This window comes from Convolutriloba macropyga, unplaced genomic scaffold (genome assembly GCF_964194025.1).
Source record: "Convolutriloba macropyga unplaced genomic scaffold, txConMacr16.3 SCAFFOLD_1473, whole genome shotgun sequence".
Classification (NCBI taxonomy): Eukaryota; Metazoa; Xenacoelomorpha; order Acoela; family Convolutidae; genus Convolutriloba; species Convolutriloba macropyga.
Genome location: NW_027452594.1, coordinates 31705 through 45391, shown reverse-complemented (window position 1 = coordinate 45391; position 13687 = coordinate 31705). Strand labels below are relative to the sequence as shown.

The 13687-nt window shown below is 33.8% G+C and overlaps 1 protein-coding gene across 1 annotated transcript in view; it reads left to right on the top strand.

The window, feature by feature from the left end:
- Positions 1–250: 250 nt before the first annotated feature.
- The window catches only part of LOC142357644 (dynein axonemal heavy chain 6-like), a gene marked incomplete at both ends in the record, with an annotated part of 41626 nt that continues 28189 nt past the window's right edge, over positions 251–13687 (top strand). The window contains 3 exons of the mRNA XM_075409199.1: positions 251–424; positions 6040–6218; positions 8784–9051. Of these exons, the coding sequence (XP_075265314.1) occupies positions 251–424; positions 6040–6218; positions 8784–9051 (621 nt within the window). The remainder of the gene's footprint in view (positions 425–6039; positions 6219–8783; positions 9052–13687) is intronic.

Below are 13687 nucleotides of genomic sequence, written 5' to 3'. Positions count from 1 at the left end.
TTAACATTGATTGCATATAGATTCACATACAACGTAAAAACTCGAAAGGTCATCATAGGGTTGTAAGACTCGTCAAGTGAAGCGAAGCTTTTCAGTTGTTCTCAAACTCTTTATTTAGGAAGGCTTTTTGCATGAAGAGATGTCACTTATTCAATCCTTTATTAGTGAGATTATTAATGTTACTAATAACTATCCAATAATAATCGTATTTCTGTCTTCCCAATATTGTTATTGTGTTTTTGTTTACTAGGAAGAGGAAATCTTTGAAACTAGTGAAGAGGACGGAAATTTTGTCTACTGTCTCCCCAAACACAGAAGAGATAGGAAGTCCAGGTATGACCCCTACGACATCGAAGTTGTCTCTCCAGAGGAAGCCAGAGGGAGGAAAGAAGTGTTCACTGCATCCATGTCAGCCATAACTCTGGTAACTTTGCTACTTTTAAAAGCTCAAATTGATTTAAGTTCTCGTTCTCACATTTTTTAAATTAAAAGTCCAAGAACTATAATTATTTATTTCGGGACTGTATATGACAGTTTACAATGTAATCTCTTCTGTGTAAGAACACTGGTCTTATTTTAGGAAGAAAAGGACTTCTAGGATGCGCGTGATAGCAATCCAAATTGAATTGTCCTCACTTAATGTTTTTTGACCGTTAGTCATCATTTCATCATAATGGAGCGAACTAAGTTGTGCGTTATTCAGACCAGTTTCTATGTGTGTGCGTGCGTGCGTGGGCGCGTATGCTTGTGTGTGTGTGTGTTTTCGTGTTGTGTGGTGGTGTGTGCTTGTGTTTGTGTCTGTCTATGTGTGTGCTTATGTGTGTGTGTGCGTGTGTGTGTGTGTGTGTGTGTGTGTGTGTGTGTGTGTGTGTGTGTGTGTGTGTGTGTGTGTGTGCGTGCGTGCGTGTGAGCGAGCGTGTATGTGCGTATACTTGTATGTGTGTGTGTGTGTGTGTGTGTGTGTGTGTGTGTGTGTGTGCGTGTCTCTGTTTTGCTTGATGTGTTGTGTGCGTCTGCGTGTTCTTGTGTGTGTATGCCTCGGTGGGCGCGTATGCTTGTGTGTGTATTTGTGAGTGTGCGTGTGTGTATGTCTGTCTATCTATGTGTGTGCTTGTGTGTGTATATTTATGTGCGTGGATTTGTGCTTGTGCTTGTGTATTTGTGTGTGTGGTGTGTGTATTTGTGTGTGTATGTCTGTCTGTCTATCTATGTGTGTGCTTGTGTGTGTATATTTATGTGTGTGTTTATGTGTGTGGATTTGTGCTTGTGCTTGTGTATTTGTGTGTGTGGTGTGTGTATTTGTGTGTGTATGTCTGTCTGTCTATCTATGTGTGTGCTTGTGTGTGTATATTTATGTGTGTGTTTATGTGTGTGGATTTGTGCGGGCGCGTGTGTATTTGTGTGGTGTGTATGTGTGTGTGTGTTTGTGTGTTGATGGCTGTGGGCGTGGGTGTGTCTGTGTGTATTCTTGCATATGTGTATGTGCGTGAGTGAGTGGGCGCGTTTGATTGTGTGTGTGTGTGTATTTTTGTGTGTCTGTCTGTCTGTCTGTCTGTCTGTCTGTCTGTCTATCTATGTGTGTGCTTGTGTGTGTTTTTGTGTGTGTGTGTGTGTGTGTCTGTGTGTGCGTCTGTGTGTGTATTTGTGTTTGTCTATGTGTGTTTGTGTGTGTGTTTGTGTGTGTGTGTGTATGTATGTGTGTGTGTGTGTGCGTGCGTGCGTGTGTGTTTGTCTGTCTGTGTGTGTGTGTGCGTGTGTGTGTCTGTCTGTCTGTCTGTGTGTGTGTGTGTGTGTGTGTGTGTGTGTGTGTGTGTGTGTGTGTGTGTGTAAGTGTCTGTGTGTGTGCGTGTTCGTGTTCTGTGTTGTGTTATGTTTTTGTGTGTGTTTTTTATGTGTGTGTATGTGTGCGTTTGTGTTATTGGGGTTGGTGGAGTTTCATTGTGTAGCTTCATTTTGAAGCTTACTCTTTTTCATATATTTTATTTTCCCATTTTATTCTTTTTGCTGAATAGAAGCTTAGCGAGGGCTGCTTTCGGTATCATTTTTTTGCACTTCAAAGACTTCAAATAAATTAATTTCCTTTGATTTTTCCTTTTTTCATACATATAAACTTATTTTGGCGTTTAATGCTTATTTTTTCAATTTTTGAGAAAAGATTTTTTGCAATGTTCAATTTCACGAAGTATTGTAGTTTCATATTTATTTTGAATTCCTTGATCGTTTCGTTCACAATTGTAAATAAGTGTGTTTTGATAATTCAGGGGCTCCATTTTTTTCGTTTTGACATTGGCAATTCGTTTAAATTGTTTTTCAAGATAAATACTGCTAAGTTCTTGTTGACTCATCGTCTCCAACTGAGATTTTTGCAATGAATTATTCACTTTTCAAAAGACAGTTTTTCAGTGAAATCAACCACTAATAAGTTCATTCTGAGAGAGTGAGGTTAACCGACCTCATATTTTGCGTGTACAAAACAACTGAGTTATATATTTTTTCAAATTTCTACTTGGCTGATTGATAACCAAAAGTTTTGTTATTGATGCTTCGTGTTGTTACGTCACGTCACCATCTCGAAATATTGAACTGTACCAGAGTATTATCCAATAATGACAGTTTGAATTGATACTACGTCGGTTACCGGCTGGGCATAATCTGACTGCAATAGATTTCTTATTGATATGAAGTGCATGACCCGATTTGGTTTTTGAGTTTCCGTTTGTGAAATAGGACAACTTCATCAATGTTAATAGTTGTCATGGTCTTCTCTTCTGCGATTCATTTTTTTTGTCAAGATTGAGTAAGCGTATGTAGACGAAAACATTCACGCTTCCTCCACTTTAGATCGTTGAGTCATATAGCGTCTGTGTATTTGGTGGGCCTTGCAATATTCTTACAGTGATGCATGATTTGCAAGAACTTTTTTCGTTTGCAACATTTGTCTCGCAATGAACGGGGATATTTTTTTCGAGACAGGTAAATTAGATTATAATCAAAAAGTTCAAGATATTTGAAACAAAAAATGTCTACAATTCTTCCAAGCATCCATTTGTATTATTTTAACTCGACTTCTCCATACGCTCTATTTTATTCGGAGTCGGCTGTTTCTCCCAACAAATTTTAGCCCGGTTTTTTCTTGAAGACACGGTTCGGTGGCAAGTATAAAATCAAATAAAAAAAATATATATCAAAATAAATGTATGTATTTCTGTGGGTCATCACCCACTGATAGAAAAAAGTGGGGACGGATACCTCAAGATTTTTCATTAAATGCGGCGAGAGTTTTGTTAATCTCAACTAAAATGATGAAAATAACAATACAGCTCGAGCGAGACTGTGCGTAGCAAAAAGAATGTTCCAACTTACGTCTTAAAATAGTCAAAAACTTGCTTTTATTCTCTGGCGAAAAGTCTTTTGACTCTCTATTTTTTCCGTAGCAACATTGAGTGTTTTTTTATTTTGAAAAACGCAAGCTGAATTCTGAAACAACGCAAGCTTAAACAATGCAAGCTGGTAGAATCCGGTGTATGATGATTTTTTTTTCAATCAATTTTGGATCTATTGGAAAAAGTTTGTTTGCAATTCAACAAAGTATCAGATGAGAAAAACGGAGTTGTGCTGAAAAACATAATTTTGTCTTCATTTTCTCTCTCAAATCTTTTTTATATTATTACAAAGTTTCCATTTGAAGTCAAAGAAGTTGAAAATAAGTGGTTCCTCTCTTTCCTCAAATGGTTCTTTTCTTTTATTATGACACTTTTCCTTACAGTGACCCATAAAGAACCACTTCAATGCGTTTAATGTCAAGTTAAAAACCGTAAAAACTAGAACGCAAGGTATACCGTGATTTTTTTACAGGAAAATTTTATGCTTTTCGAAATAAATTTGTTTTAACTGTATATTAGTTGAGAGCTTCATTTAAAGCATCAGGAATAATCAACAGACAAGTGCAATTATCTGTTATTTTAGTCTCAAGTATCCTATATTTGGACAATCATGTGACTTTTCGATAATTCTAATCTTCAAATGAACTGTTGTATGTGGGCTCAGCGTAAGTGCCCACCAAAATTGACAAAAATTTTGCCAAAATTTGGTTTGATCCTGCTCTTAAATTGAAGAAGATATAGTAATAATCAAATGCTGTCTGCATTTATTCTATTCTTCCTCAAAATAAAGGCACCATTTTTTACAAAACTGTTTTTTCAGGATGCCAGAGGAACAAGCGCAATTATGAACGAAGTAGCTCAGTTTTGTTTAGTCTTTTCCTCGTTCTTTAGAAGAATAGTTTCCTATATTTTAGTGTACACCAGGAGTACCACATTTGGTCAGTTGAATTCAGTTACCGGCAAAAACCTCGGAAAATACCGGCAAGGTACTATATTTGTAAAATATGAGTTTAAGTATTCGATGTAAATAGAAAAAATGGTGAAATATTTCCGTTCTTTTTTTATAGTTTTTTTTGTCTGTTTAATATTTTCCGGTTTCCACGTTTTCAATTTTTTTTCTGTTTCCGTCGCATCGGAAACTTGTTGAACTAACAAGAAGCTTATTTAAATTTATTTAACAGCTTATAAAAGTGGCTAGGAAAAGAAACCAGTAAAAGTTTTTAAGAATGTCTTTTGATTTTGTCTTTTGAATACTCGTTTTTCTTATAACTGTATAAAAGATTTTCACCTCTCTTTGTTTTTAAACAAAGTTGTATAATTGATTTTTTTGTTTTAACTATAATGTTTGAACTAATTACGAATTTCATCACAGCTAAATTATTGAAATAGTTTGATCCGCCCTCTAAATCTTTCCATTTATCTGTCTTCCTTCAAGTTTTTCAAACAACACCCGTTCATGACCCTGCGATAAAATTTTTAGTTTTTTTTAATGAAAATCAAAAAGCTTTTGTGGGCAATAAAATGGTGTTTCTCCTTTTTCACCGCGATGCATAAACTAAAACGAAATTTTGACTGAAGAAAAAAGGCCGGCCTCGCTTATATATTTCCCCATTTGAAAAAAAAGATTAATATTAATGATCGATTTAAAACCAAACAATCAGGATTGTAAAATTCAATCAATTTCTAGACATGATTTACGACTGTTTGTACCTCAATAGGAGGCGAGTAATATTTTAATTGCTCCCAAATTAAGGTTGTAATAATACATGGCTCATGTTGGTCTTTTTGTGATTTTCCGTGTTCCTTTTTTTCGTCTGACCGACCTTACTTTCTTGACAAATGGGGAAACTAGGGGAGTTAAACGCAACAGTTCATAAGTTTTCTTACTGTTCTCTGAAAGTTTTCTTACTGTTCTCTGAAAGTACCGTCCTTCTGATGAGGCATAAATTCATGGTTTGATAGCCAAATGTGACAAAACCTTTGCAGTTATTGAGAGAAATCCGTCCGAAATTTGTCGGTTGTGTTTACACATTTGCATAATATTTATTTTAATTTTATTAATAATAATTTGCTATTTGTTTTTGTCAGCTTGTTTGTACGCTGCTTTTACAACGCGTTCTGTTTTGATATACATGAACTCAATCTTGGATAACCATTGTGTTTGGAACAACGGAATTTTTTAAGGACAACATGCATGACAGAGTAGGAAAATGGTTTTTTTGGTTCTGTAACTAGTCAGTTTGAGTTATCTCATACTTGTTCCTAATATAAATGTTCAGTCTCATTTAATGCGACGTTGATTTGTGGGTTTTTTAAGGAGGCGGGGTTTGTCTAGAGATATCATATGCCTTTTGCGATCTAAAAGTCAATGGTTCAATTCTATGTCTTAGTGAAACTAAAACTGAGAAGTTATGGCTGTAACTTCAAATGAGATGAAAACTTGAAAATGAAACGAACAGCAAAAAAGCGTCACTGCGACTTAAAAACCCAGTTTGAAGTGCTGAGAAAGTAGACCATCGATGTCCGAATACTGTTCACAAGGGGTTAAGAGATAGCGGAGAGTGTTTTTGATTAAGAGAATTCTACAATTGCTGTTCCCAGTGTACGTAACCAGAAATGTAAGATGAAACTAAAAAGATGCCCAGTTCCCTTTTAGGTTAAGTACAGCCCCGATGGCTCGAAAATTGTGGTGCGGACTCCAGTGCTGCGCTGGATGTACGAAGCCAGACTGTTCCGGATGATCTTTGACAAGTCAGTGTTTGCCAAATTCAGAATATGGAAGACTTTCAAATTGTGGAGGGCCAACGTCAGAAGCAAAAAGAAGGCCGAAGTCAGGTCAGCTCAAATTTAGACGATTATGAAAAAATTCTTAATAAATTGTTATGAATATTATCGGAACTTGTTCAACTGTTTTAAAATATGCACTATTGGTTTGATCTATGGCATGGAATAAAATCGACGCTTTAATTCGTCTACTGAAATTCTGTGTTTCGTTCAGAACACTAAATTTTCTAAGCGACATATTAAATCTTTCAATAAAAAATGAAACAAGTATTTATGCTAGAAAGTATTTGTTAGTGTACAGAGAAAAAGATTTAAATTCACTTTTATAATTGCGGCGCCCGTTGAATTTTAGATGCCAGCAATTTAAAACTTTTTCGGATTTTGTTATTTACTTCAATTTTGAGTTGTTTTAGCTCGTGGATGATCTGCTGTTGATTAGTTTCTTTTTATTTGCGACTAATTTTTTCCGGTAAGGAGTTTGGCTGATTCATTTCTCTAGTTGTATGTCCAGTCCTCCTCTATAGAGAGTTTTACGTGATATCATTTCAAAACTGCCTGAAGGTCTGATTTTTTCAGTACATATTTTGCTAATTCTGTAGAAGCCAGGTCAAGAAATCAAAAGATAAGAAGGTTTTGCTCGAATCGTGTGTAGGTCTCCTATTATGAAAGATAAAATTATGAAAAACTTTTATTTGGGGCATCATTTGAAGAGCCGCACTCCCAGCTGCAAATTGCCCTCGAATTGACCGTTTTTGCAATCTGGTTCTAGAAGAACTTTATTTGCTCTCAAATTATTTTTTTAGCTTGATTTCTTGAATTTTGCTTGATCTGAAGTGTTTGCATTTTATGCTATTGCTAGGATAGAGGCGATTGTAAGAAATGAAGTAGCAAAGCCGGTACAGTTCAATTGGTAAGGTCTAAGACAGCCATCGGGGAGGTCGAGTGTTCATGCCCCACTTTGGCCAGATTTTTTGCATGTAGAAAAAAAATTTTAAGTTACACCTCTAAATTAAATAACCACGCCTGTTGTTCGAGAGCAATTCATCCGGAAGTGGTCGGTTTTTGTTGATTTTTTAGAATGTTTTTAACAGATTTGAAATTATTTTTCCAAGTTAATGGTTTTAGATAAAGTTTTCTTTCATAAATTTAATTCCATCGTGATTTTAAAATTCATTGCAGTTGTCGATTATTACGATTGTTTTTTATTTTTAAAATTTTTCTTTTTTTGTTGCATAAGCGTTGAAAAAATCTGCTCACTTCTGCCATTGAAAAATGCATATATTTTTTAAAAAAAATTCTGAAGTGCAAAAATCTTTGCCGTCAATTTTTGCCGTCTGCAGTGTATTTGTTGCTCATGTAAAAAAGTCGATCTTATTTTTGAATCAGGTTGTTTAAAACTTATGTTTTAAAAGCTGTAGTGTTTTCTATATCTTCTATAAGTTTTTGGCAATTAATTTAAATGCATTGCTGTATCTAGAGATCCTAAAAATTGAAATAATTTGATTTTTCATTATCATACCCTATCGTTCGCAGTATTTCAACTTTTAAGAAATAGGTTGGATAAATTGAAAAAATTGGTATTACTTAAAAAAATAGCTCATCGAACAATTTTTTGTGAGCGGATCTTTCGAGGTTGCCCTATGGTTTCGAATGTTGTGCAGCAACTGTGTCAATATGGTAATATTAGAAGTTGCCTAATAAAAGGAACTCGTTGCTTTTGAGAATACTTAGAGTTTGATTCCTTTTCTTTGTGAAAATTGTTTTGCATGATTTCTGGATTTACCAGCTATATATTTTTTTCTTTCAATTTTGAATCTGCCTGGCCCAATTTCTTGTGATATTTATTAACAATTAGCTAGAAGGTTGATGCTTTTTTTAGTCATAATTTTGAGATCAGCAGAGAACTCTAACATCTTCCCTTGACTATCCAATAAGGAAGTTTCATCTCTCTGGCGAGGTTTTTTGCTGACACCCCTGCTTAATGGGGCCTGAATTCAAATCTTACTTTTTTGGAAATAACATTTTGCGGTTAGTTATGTTTTGAATTTTTGTAGTTAACCCTATTTCTAGACTGTTTTGATCCCTATTTGATCTGAGAAATTTCGAATTATTTCGAAGTGACGCGTAAACATCGGTTTGACAGACTTTCAGTCAATTGAAAACAAATCTTTTTTTTCCAATTTATAGTTGGGGTCCATTGTAATAGCCAGAGAACTTTTTGGCTATGAACCAATTGATCAGTGTACCAATCAGAGCCGAGACCAACCAAAGAATCAACTCCTTAAAATCACTTAAGCAGTTCGTGAAAATATGAGCACATTTTCTCAAATGCAGAATTTTTGAACTCTTCTTGGAGTGCTCTTCTTGGAGGAGTGCAAAGTCATTAGAGTACCCTGTACTGTTTTGTTAGATTACTGATAGACCTGTATATTGGTAGTCGTCTAATTTTGTAGGTATTTTTTGACAAATTTTTGAAAGCTCTTTTATAATCGAAACAGATCAAAATTGCATCAGAATTTTGGCTAATGCTTAATTTGTTCACTGGTGCCAGCTCCCCTTCCTGTGGATATATATAGATGTGCAATCCTTTTCTTGTCATAATTTCTGCTATTTTAGTGGCGAAATTGAACGAGAGCTTTTAACGAACACAGACGCTTTGCTTCTGTGCTTATTACACGTGCGTAGTATCTGCCAATCAGCTTGCCCTAGCAACTCATATCAGAATCTGGGAACAACAGAAGTGTGCTTAATCTCATTGGATCCTAAGGAGACAATCTGGTTGGCTGATTTCATGACCAATCAAAAGCGACAGTGCTCCTCTGCTCTCGACAAGTTGCTGACAATGAGAGATAATATTGTGGAAATTGCCAAGAGAGCTTGCCTTGTAAGTTTTGATGCTATCGAGACACCTGTATAATTATATTTCTCCGAAATTTTTAAATCGGCATTTTAAAGAATTTAGGGATTTAAGTCCAATTTTTATCCTTTATTTGTTGAAAATGACTGATTCAAAACTTTGCATAGCGCCTAATAGCTGTTGAATAAAGTGCCAAAAAAGGGTTTTTGTCCTAACGCACTCTTTATTTCAATTGATTTGATGGAAGTTTTGAGTAGAATGAGCTTGGAGCTTAAAGTTCCATTAAAACCATTTAAGTCCAATTTTTATCCTTTATTTGTTGAAAATGACTGATTCAAAACTTTGCATAGCGCCTAATAGCTGTTGAATAAAGTGCCAAAAAAGGGTTTTTTTCCTAACGCACTCGTTACTTCAATTGATTTGATGGAAGTTTTGAGTAAAATGAGCTTCGAGCTTAAAGTTTCATTAAAAAACCATTTAAGTCCAATTTTTATCCTTTATTTGTTGAAAATGACTGATTCAAAACTTTGCATAACGCCTAATAGCTGTTGAATAAAGTGCCAAAAAAGGGTTTTTCATAACGCACTCTTTATTTCAATTGATTTGATGGAAGTTTTGAGTAGAATGAGCTTGGAGCTTAAAGTTTAATTAAAAAACCATTTAAGTCCAATTTTTATCCTTTATTTGTTGAAAATGACTGATTCAAAACTTTGCATAGCACCTAATAGCCGTTGAATAAAGTGCCAAAAAATGGTTTTGTTTCCTAACGCACTCTTTATTTCAATTGATTTGATGGAAATTTTGAGTAGAATGAGCTTGGAGCTTAAAGTTTCATTAAAAAAACCATTTAAGTCCAATTTTTATCTTTTATTTGTTGAAAATGACTGATTCAAAACTTTGCATAGCGCCTAATAGCTGTTGAATAAAGTGCCAAAATAGGTTTTTTCCCTAACGCACTCTTTATTTCAATTCATTTGTTGGAAGTTTTGAGTAGAATGAGCTTGGAGCTTAAAGTTTCATTAAAAAACCATTTAAGTCCAATTTTTATCCTTTATTTGTTGAAAATGACTGATTCAAAACTTTGCATAGCGCCTAATAGCTGTTGAATAAAGTGCCAAAAAAGGGGTTTTTTTCCTAACGCACTCTTTAATTCAATTGATTTGATGGAAGTTTTGAGTAAAATGAGCTTCGAGCTTAAAGTTTCATTAAAAAACCATTTAAGTCCAATTTTTATCCTTTATTTGTTGAAAATGACTGATTCAAAACTTTGCATAGCGCCTAATAGCTGTTGAATAAAGTGCCAAAAAAGGGTTTTTCATAACGCACTCTTTATTTCAATTGATTTGATGGAATTTTTGAGTAGAATGAGCTTGGAGCTTAAAGTTTAATTAAAAAACCATTTAAGTCCAATTTTTATCCTTTATTTGTTGAAAATGACTGATTCAAAACTTTGCATAGCACCTAATAGCCGTTGAATAAAGTGCCAAAAAATGGTTTTGTTTCCTAACGCACTCTTTATTTCAATTGATTTGATGGAAATTTTGAGTAGAATGAGCTTGGAGCTTAAAGTTTCATTAAAAAAACCATTTAAGTCCAATTTTTATCCTTTATTTGTTGAAAATGACTGATTCAAAACTTTGCATAGCGCCTAATAGCTGTTGAATAAAGTGCCAAAATAGGTTTTTTCCCTAACGCACTCTTTATTTCAATTGATTTGTTGGAAGTTTTGAGTAGAATGAGCTTGGAGCTTAAAATTTAATTATAAAACCATTTAAGTCCATTTTTTATCCTTTATTTGTTGAAAATGACTGATTCAAAACTTTGCATAGCACCTAATAGCCGTTGAATAAAGTGCCAAAAATGGTTTTGTTTCCTAACGCACTCTTTATTTCAATTGATTTGATGGAAGTTTTGAGTAGAATGAGCTTGGAGCTTAAAGTTTCATTAAAAAAACCATTTAAGTCCATTTTTTATCCTTTATTTGTTGAAAATGACTGATTCAAAACTTTGCATAGCGCCTAATAGCTGTTGTTTTTTCCTAACGCACTCTTTATTTCAATTGATTTGATGGAGGTTTTGAGTAGAAAGAGCTTGGAGCTTAAAGTTTCATTAAAAAACCATTCAAGTCCAATTTTTATCCTTTATTTGTTGAAAATGACTGATTCAAAACTTTGCATAGCGCCTAATAGCTGTTGAATAAAGTGCCAAAAAAAGGTTTTTTCCCTAACGCACTCTTTATTTCAATTGATATGTTGGAAGTTTTGAGTAGAATGAGCTTGGAGCTTAAACTTCCATTAAAAAACCATTTAAGTCCAATTTTTATCCTTTATTTGTTGAAAATGACTGATTCAAAACTTTGCATAGCGCCTAATAGCTGTTGAATAAAGTGCCAAAAAAGGGTTTTTGTCCTAACGCAATCTTTATTTCAATTGATTTGATGGAAGTTTTGAGTAGAATGAGCTTGGAGCTTAAAGTTCCATTAAAAACATTTAAATCCAATTTTTATCCTTTATTTGTTGAAAATGACTGATTCAAAACTTTGAATAGCGCCTAATAGCTGTTGAATAAAGTACCAAAAAGGGTTTGTCCTAACGCACTCTTTATTTCAATTGATTTGATGGAAATTTTGAGTAGAATGAGCTTGGAGCTTAAAGTTTCATTAAAAACCTTTTAAGTCCAATTTTTATCCTTTATTTGTTGAAAATGACTGATTCAAAACTTTGCATAGCGCCTAATAGCTGTTGAATAAAGTGCCAAAAAAGGGGTTTTTTTCCTAACGCACTCTTTACTTCAATTGATTTGATGGAAGTTTTGAGTAAATTGAGCTTCGAGCTTAAAGTTTCATTAAAAAACCATTTATGTCCAATTTTTGTCCTTTATTTGTTGAAAATGACTGATTCAAAACTTTGCATTGCGCCTAATAGCTGTTGAATAAAGTGCCAAAAAAGGGTTTTTCATAACGCACTCTTTATTTCAATTGATTTGATGGAAGTTTTGAGTAGAATGAGCTTGGAGCTTAAAGTTTAATTAAAAAACCATTTAAGTCCAATTTTTATCCTTTATTTGTTGAAAATGACTGATTCAAAACTTTGCATAGCACCTAATAGCCGTTGAATAAAGTGCCAAAAAATGGTTTTGTTTCCTAACGCACTCTTTATTTCAATTGATTTGATGGAAATTTTGAGTAGAATGAGCTTGGAGCTTAAAGTTTCATTAAAAAAACCATTTAAGTCCAATTTTTATCCTTTGTTTGTTGAAAATGACTGATTCAAAACTTTGCATAGCGCCTAATAGCTGTTGAATAAAGTGCCATTTAAGTCCAATTTTTGTCCTTTATTTGTTGAAAATGACTGATTCAAAACTTTGCATTGCGCCTAATAGCTGTTGAATAAAGTGCCAAAAAAGGGTTTTTCATAACGCACTCTTTATTTTAATTGATTTGATGGAAGTTTTGAGTAGAATGAGCTTGGAGCTTAAAGTTTAATTAAAAAACCATTTAAGTCCAATTTTTATCCTTTATTTGTTGAAAATGACTGATTCAAAACTTTGCATAGCACCTAATAGCCGTTGAATAAAGTGCCAAAAAATGGTTTTGTTTCCTAACGCACTCTTTATTCCAATTGATTTGATGGAAATTTTGAGTAGAATGAGCTTGGAGCTTAAAGTTTCATTAAAACCATTTAAGTCCAATTTTTATCCTTTATTTGTTGAAAATGACTGATTCAAAACTTTGCATAGCGCCTAATAGCTGTTGAATAAAGTGCCAATAAAAGGTTTTTTCCCTAACGCACTCTTTATTTCAATTGATTTGTTGGAAGTTTTGAGTAGAATGAGCTTGGAGCTTAAAATTTAATTAAAAAAACCATTTAAGTCCAATTTTTATCCTTTATTTGTTGAAAATGACTGATTCAAAACTTTGCATAGCACCTAATAGCCGTTGAATAAAGTGCCAAAAAGGGTTTGTCCTAACGCACTCTTTATTTCAATTGATTTGATGGAAATTTTGAGTAGAATGAGCTTGGAGCTTAAAGTTTCATTAAAAAACCATTTAAGTCCAATTTTTATCCTTTATTTGTTGAAAATGACTGATTCAAAACTTTGCATAGCGCCTAATAGCTGTTGAATAAAGTGCCAAAAAAAGGTTTTTTCCCTAACGCACTCTTTATTTCAATTGATTTGTTGGAAGTTTTGAGTAGAATGAGCTTGGAGCTTAAACTTCCATTAAAAAAACCATTTAAGTCCAATTTTTATCCTTTATTTGTTGAAAATGACTGATTCAAAACTTTGCATAGCGCCTAATAGCTGTTGAATAAAGTACCAAAAAGGGTTTGTCCTAACGCACTCTTTATTTCAATTGATTTGATGGAAATTTTGAGTAGAATGAGCTTGGAGCTTAAAGTTTCATTAAAAAACCATTTAAGTCCAATTTTTATCCTTTATTTGTTGAAAATGACTGATTCAAAACTTTGCATAGCGCCTAATAGCTGTTGAATAAAGTGCCAGAAAAGGGGTTTTTTTCCTAACGCACTCTTTACTTCAATTGATTTGATGGAAGTTTTGAGTAAAATGAGCTTCGAGCTTAAAGTTTCATTAAAAAACCATTTAAGTCCAATTTTTATCCTTTATTTGTTGAAAATGACTGATTCAAAACTTTGCATAGCGC